At 59.5% G+C, this 6,618-nt stretch overlaps 1 protein-coding gene across 1 annotated transcript; it reads right to left on the reverse strand.

Annotated features, from left to right (window-relative positions):
• Positions 1 to 403: 403 nt before the first annotated feature.
• On the reverse strand, positions 404 to 5,739 carry VAX1 (ventral anterior homeobox 1). The gene is made up of 3 exons (XM_028511157.2): positions 4,746 to 5,739; positions 3,455 to 3,642; positions 404 to 1,639 (listed from the first exon to the last, which is right to left on the reverse strand). The coding sequence occupies exons 1-3, from the start codon at positions 4,984 to 4,986 to the stop codon at positions 1,058 to 1,060; spliced, it is 1,011 nt and encodes a 336-aa protein (XP_028366958.1). The 5' UTR covers positions 4,987 to 5,739; the 3' UTR covers positions 404 to 1,057.
• Positions 5,740 to 6,618: the final 879 nt, after the last annotated feature.

A 6,618-nucleotide genomic window follows, 5' to 3' on the forward strand; every position in this document is an offset into this window, starting at 1 on the left:
TTCTGCCCGGAGCCACGCATCGGAGGGACGGGCGGTGGGTAGGAGCGCCGGCGCACGGGAGCCGCGGGAGCCACACTGATCTCTCGCCGGGAGGAACGCGAAGGCCGCTCGGAACAGCCTCGGAGGAGATGCTGAATTTCCTTTCATGCGCCGCCTTGGCTTCTCTTTCGCTTTTCCCTTTCGGATTTCTGTTTAAAATGGTCAACACCCAGAACTTTAATTTTATATTGCCCTGGGGCGCATTGTGTAACGCTGAATTTTCTTAGACCTTCCAAAACTCTTTTATGAGTGTTTTAAAACTGGTTCCGCTGCATCTGATTTAATGCGGTGGTTATCGCTCTTGTTTTATTGCTGATTGGATCAAATTTATTACCACCGTTGCCTACCACGACCTGTGGTTTAGTGTCTCCTGGGGCCAATAAGCCCGGGAGGCGGCTGTGATTGGAGTTTCTCTAAAGGGAAGAAAGCTCTTCAGAATTTGTCCAGCCAGGAAGCTGCCTGGGCACCGGCCCGCCGGAGAGGTCCGCCAAGCGGGGACCAGGGGCTCCCCAAAGCCCTGGTTTCTCTGGCAAGAAGGAAGGTACTCCCTTTTTGTCTAAAAAAAGAAAAAAAAAAAAAAAAAAACCCGTGCCAGCCTTTTCAGCCCGTGGAGTCTGTGTGCAGCTTTCCTCCTTCAAATATTCATCAGACTAATCAACGGCAACAGAGAGCAGGTGTCCGGTGCGCTGGACTTAGGACCGACCGGTCTTTTCCCTCCAGGGCCCGGCATTGGTTGGGGCATCAGGTTGACTAACCGGAGCCTTTCCCCCAATTCTTTGGATTCTCCTGGATTCAGAGGGAGTTTGGGGGAAGGGAGAACGCGTAGGAAAGGAAGAAGAAAAAAAAACAGCCCAAAGGAGATAAAATCGGTAGCAGAGTCCGGTGGGGAAGGAGAGCTGTCACAGGCCTTGTGGGCGCGGGGAGCCCAGCGCAGGAGCCCCGGGCGCCGAACGCGCGCGAGTCCATAAATATCACCACAATAGATACTATAAATATAAATACAGGGAAATACTTAAAATCAGTCCAGCGCTTTTTTCTCGGCCCCTTCTTTATTGTTGGTCCGGGAGTAAGGCTCGAAGGCCGAGGAGCTCAGGTACCTGGCGGAGAGTTCTTGCAAGTTCCCGGCCAGCGAACCAGCCATTGTCAACGGGGTGGACAGGCGGCTGGCAACCGAGCCGAGCAGCGAGGGCACGGGTAGGCTGAAGAGGCCGTGGCCCGCAGCCGGCGCGGCTCCGTGCAGTCCCCCTGGCCCGGCGGGCCCGGGCCCCGGGGCACCGCCCACTGCCGGCGGGTGCGGGGATGCTGCGCTGGCAGGTCCCGGGGCGGTGGCAGCGGCGGCAGCGGCGGCCGAGCCTGCGGCGGCGCCCGCCCCCGCGCCCAGGGCGGGTAGACTGGGCCCTCGTAGCGCTGAGCCGAGCGTGCCGGTGGCGCACGGCGGCAGCAAAGCGGGCAGGCCTGGCGGCGAAAGCAGGCGGCCCTGCTCCAGCAGCCGCAGCACGCTGCACGTGGCCGCCGTCTCCGACACCACCGAGCGCAGCTCCGAGTCCTTGCCCTGGTCCTTCTTCTGTTTCGTGCGCCGGTTCTGGAACCAGACCTTCACCTGCGTGCCAGGCGCGGGGAGAGTGGGAAAAAGGAGCAGGGGAAGACGGGCGTCAAGGGGAGCAGGCTGGCGGGGCTGGGGGAGCCCTCCCGCAACCCCAGCCCCAGCCCCAGCCCACCCAGGGGCTGATAGGTAAGTCAGGACGGCCAGGTGGAGGACACAGCTCTGCTAGGCTGAACTTCCGGGTCATGGAAGCAGGCCCAGGCCGGTCGAGATTACCAATGAAGTAATAAAATGTCCATGAGCTTAACTCAAGCAAGACCACAAGGGATTTCCCTGGGTGGTCCCATACCCACGCTGGACCGCTTATCTGCTGGGGCCCGAGGATGCTGGTGGGGAAGCAGGGGTGGATGGGGAAGAGTGTCGCCCTGTCTTTCTGGACCCAGGCCCCTGGCCCAATGGGCTCAAATTTAACCCCAGCAGCACTACTGTGGAAAGCTACAAGCAGCTGTTTCTTGCTTATTAAGATGAGGCTTGACCATCAACTACCAGCGAGCAAGGAAGGTGGCTGCAGAAGGATTTGTGCGAGATGAACTTTATCCCAAGCTTCCCCCCATCCGTTCAAGACCAGCTGGACTGAAGGGGCTGAGTGGTACTCAGCTCCACCGATCTTCAGCATGAACTTTGGGGTTGCAGGAGGAAGTCAGGCGGCTGCACTGGACTTAATTCTCTCCACCATCCTCCCCTCTCACTTTCTCTTCGCCCTCTGTCCCTCTTCAGGCCTCACTGGTGGCCCAGAATGGAGTTGGGCAGCTACAAGGAAAGGTTATCCTGTCTAGATTTTGTAAACTAAACTAGCAGAGAGACTAGGGAAAGGCTACCATGCAACTCAGACTCAGAAAGAACATCAGATTCGTTCCGTCTTTAGTTCTTAGCTTTCTGCCCGGATTCCAGACCTAAAGTGCCCCACCTACTTTGGGGCTGGGCAGAGGTAAAGGGACTGATCCTCAGAAAAAAGAAATGTCTGCCTCACCTAGGCCAGGCTGGTGTCATGCCCTGGTCAGGCCCCAGAGGGCCTCCACAAGGCAAACCTCTCAGGCCCTAAAGTACCTCTGGGTTAAGTCCATATAGCATCATATGGATTTCATGTAACGCAAAAGACATAATGAGGCACAGTTGGCAGCGCTGGCTCCCAGGGCCCCAGATTTGCCTCTCAGCCCATACCTCACACATCACTGGCTTAGAAGACAGGGCCTCCTAGATGTCTGGAGTGGGTGCTCAGGGCTGAGAATGAAATTGGGTAGCTTAGGGTCAGGAGGAGCCTTAAGGTCGGGGCAGCCTGGTCTGCAGACGAAGACCTTAGGAATGTGCATCTTTCTAATCCTAGCTGTCACCTACAGCGCTGGAGCAGGGGACTTTGGCCTCAGACTTTAGGCCCACTGCAAAACGGGCCTGGGTGTTGTTGTATGAGGCTGGAGTCCCCAAAGCAGGTGGTGCCTGGGGATCTGGCCAAAACGAGGTGGCCAGAACATGGTGAACATCAATTCCTCGTAGAGCAGAGATAAGTAAGGAATTCTCAAGACTGAGGCCCAAAAGGAAGGCCCAAAGGATGGGATTTGTGGCCTCCTGGACTAGGCCAATTGAGCAGAGCATGGGCCCTGGAATACCTCAGAGTATGGGGGGAAAGGATGGCTTATGAAAGGGAAGAAAGCCATAGGTTTTTCTCCCCCATACTCCCTATCTCCTCCCTCCCCGGGGAGGCTCTGTCCAGAGCCAGACTGAGTGGTTTGGGAGAGTTGGCTGGGGCTGGTGGGAAAAGAGGCTGCTGGGGAAGGAGGCTGGTGCAGAGCTGTGAGCGCCCTGGCCGCTGGGTACCTGGGTCTCGGAGAGGTTGAGCTGCCGGGCGAGCTCGGTCCTCTCTCGGCCCACCACGTACTGGCAGCGCTGGAACTCCATCTCCAGCCGGTAGAGCTGCTCCGCCGTGAAGGACGTGCGCGTCCTCTTGGGCCGGTCCAGGTCCAGGCCCTTGGGCAGGATGATCTCTCGGATGGACCCCTTGGCATCTAGGGAAGGGGAACCGTCAGCCGCCAGAGCCCTCTGGTGTCCCTCCACCTTTCTGGCGGGAGCTGGTTTCGGGAACCGTCACCCCCGGCCCAAAGTTCAGAGGTGGGGAGGGGGGGGTGACGGGGGCGGCCATAGCTGGGGAGCAAAACCTGTGCGTTTGGAGCCCTGGGGAGCTACGGCCACACGATGACCGGAGGGAGAACCAGACTGTGCCTTTGTATAGCCCTCTGGACAGAGGATGGGGGCTGATGGTCCCTCTGGCTGGGGGGCTTTGACCACCCCGTGTGGGTCCCTGGTAGCCTGAGGGTCCCCGCACTGACCCGGTCGTGCAAGCCCCAGCTCTGGAGAGCTTTGACCAGACCGCGCCACGGCGGTCGCCACCCCCACCCCGGGGTCTCTTTCCCTTAGGAGCCCGGGAGGCGGAAGGAGGAGGGACCCAGTCTGGGCCAGCGGGGCCTGGTGCTCCGCTGGCGGGGTGGCGCCGGGCCTCACCACCGTGGCCGCCCAAGACAAGCGCACACCGCGCTGTAGAGCCGGGCGGAGCCAAGCACTGAGGCATCTTTCGCAGCCCGGCAACTGAGCCCGGCCGCTTCCCCAGGCGGCCGCGGCGGCCAGCCCCGAGCGCGGCGCCCGGGCCCTTGGCCCAGCGCGCCCACTGGCTGGGCCGTAGCGGGCGGACGGTGGCTGCTCTCCCGCATTCCCGCTCCCCTTGGGTGAGCTCAACTCTCCAGGGCGCGAGAGCCCTCGACCGGGCTCCCGGCAAGTCCTCCGGGCCGCAGCGCGCGCACACGTTCTCCGGAGTTTTCTGCTCCTTTGCCGGGTCGAAGGCCGCAGCCTAGAGCCTGGGCCCGCCCGGGCAACCCCTAACCTTCCCCTGCAGCCCAGCCAAGGGGCCCTCGGGGCTTGGAGGGTCAAGGTCCCTGGAGAGTGCGCGCCCCAGATTCAAGTCCCCATCGCAGGTCGGACCCGGGGAGAGGAGGGCGAGCAACTTTCTCCGAAGTCTCAGCCCGCACCCCCTTCCCGCCTGCCACGGTCGGGGTCGGCGCGCGGCTCGGCCCCGGATTAGCCCCGAAGAACGCCCCGCAGCCCTGCCCACTCCTACCTCGGACCAGGATCCGGCGGCAGTAATCCGGGTCTGCCGAGGAATTGGATTTACTTTTGTTGCAATCTTCCGTGGCGCCCGACGCCGGGAAGGCGCCCTGCGGCTCCTTGAGGAAGGCGGCAGGGAGGTTCCCCTCCGCGCCCTTGCTCTCCCGGCTCTCCTTGTGCGCGTTCTTGGAGACCCGGGCAGCCTCTGCGTCCGTGTGGCACCGAACGTCCATTTTGTCTGTTTTCCCGAACATGGGAGAAGCAAGAGAAACAAACAAAAAAAAAAAAGGAAAGAAAAAAAAAAGGAAGAAGAACAGGCAGAGTGGGGGACAAGACCCCTGCAATGCAGCCCCTACGCCCGGCCCGGAGAGAGGCGAGAGGCGAGAATGAATGTCCCGGCAGGGTGGCCGAGGCTGCCGCGGCAGGGTCAGTGGCGACCGGCGAGTGGCGCGCTCGCCGAGAGGCGGCGGGGCTGGTCCAAGATCCCGGTGCAGCAGCGGCGCGGCCGCCTCGTCAGCACCCGCGTCCTCTCGAGCACGTCCAGTGTCCCCAGCCCGGAGAGCAGGTAGCGAGCAGCGCAGCTCCGACACGCCGAGGCTCCCGCCTGCTACTGAGGCGCGAGTTGTGCTTGTCCGACACCCGGGGGGGACGCACGCTCGCTGTTGCAATTGATTACGGGTAATTTCGCAGCCCCCACGTTTCGGTTACCTCATGAATACACTAAATTGTTTGGATAATATATCAGATCGTAATGGATGGTTTCTGTCCTTGTCCCCAATCAAGTAGGGGTTTAGCGAGCGAATAAACGGAAATGATTGGTCTTGCTTTCAGGAAACACACAATCAAAGACCCACACTTCCAGAAAAACTTTTGGCAAGATTCGTCCTGAATGGTTGGTACCATTAGCAGGCATTATTAACTTTCCCTTTGCCTTTGACCCTCCTGCTCACATACTGGCTAGAGGGGGCTTCTCCACACTCCACAGATAGAGTTGAATGAGGCGTGGAGGGGGGGGGGAGCCAAACAAAACAAAACACAACCAAAAAAAAAAAACCCACAAAAAAACCCAAACCCCAACAAACCCTTACACACCCTGCAGCAGCAGAAAGCAGTTGCCTCTGGGGGAGGGGAGGGGGGGAAGCCGGGAGGGAGGAGAAAAAGTTTCCCCCAAAAGTATCTCCCCGAACGCTAAAAAGCCGAGCTTTCATCCCAAACAACTCCTGCTTAACACACCTCGGCGCTGCCAGCCATCTTAAACCGCCACCTCTCCTCGCCGAGCTCGCGGCGGGTTTTCTCTGCCCGCACCTCCAGCCGCCCGGAGGCAGCCCATTCAAAGGGCAGCTTTGTGCTCGGAGTCCAGCAGGAGAGAGAGGGGAGGAGAGCGAGCGAGAGAGCGAGCGGGCGAGCGAGCGGAGAAAACCTCAACTGTGAGATCTGCTTCAAAAAAAAAAAAAAAAAAAAAAGTTTTCCCCTAGCTATTTCATTGTCTCTGCTACAATATCTTTGAGAAAAGCAACAGCCAGTAATCCAATAAGAGCATTGATTAGGCTACAATGATTCAATTCAAGCGCGCGGCCTTGTGCAAGGAGCATGCTCCAGCCCTTCTCGTCACCTTGCCGGGGCAGAAGCCCTCTCCACGCCGCTCTCCCCATTCATTCCTTTATGGGAAATGCAGAGCGAAAGGAGTGAAAGATGGCAATTATCTAATTGGACTATTAACAAACAGTCCTCTGAGTGCGGCGGTCTGGCGTGGCTCCTGGGCGGGGGAAGGGCCGAGCTCCCTGCCCTCATTCACAAAGAGTGCAAGGGCCGGGGAGGAAAGGGGGTTTTTTAAAGGGAGTTGGCGCGGGGGTGGCGGCGGGGAGTAGGTGGGAGGTTTGACGGAG

This window comes from Phyllostomus discolor, chromosome 5 (genome assembly GCF_004126475.2).
Source record: "Phyllostomus discolor isolate MPI-MPIP mPhyDis1 chromosome 5, mPhyDis1.pri.v3, whole genome shotgun sequence".
Taxonomy (NCBI): Eukaryota; Metazoa; Chordata; class Mammalia; order Chiroptera; family Phyllostomidae; genus Phyllostomus; species Phyllostomus discolor.

Coding starts and splice junctions, on each gene's coding strand:
- VAX1 (XM_028511157.2), bottom strand. CDS start 4,986: ATGTTCGGGAAAACAGACAAAATGGACGTTCGGTGCCACACGGACGCA. Junction 3,643..4,745: donor CCGCCGGATCCTGGTCCGAG/GTAGGAGTGGGC, acceptor CCCCTTCCCTAG/ATGCCAAGGGGTCCATCCGA. Junction 1,640..3,454: donor TCAACCTCTCCGAGACCCAG/GTACCCAGCGGC, acceptor CCTGGCACGCAG/GTGAAGGTCTGGTTCCAGAA.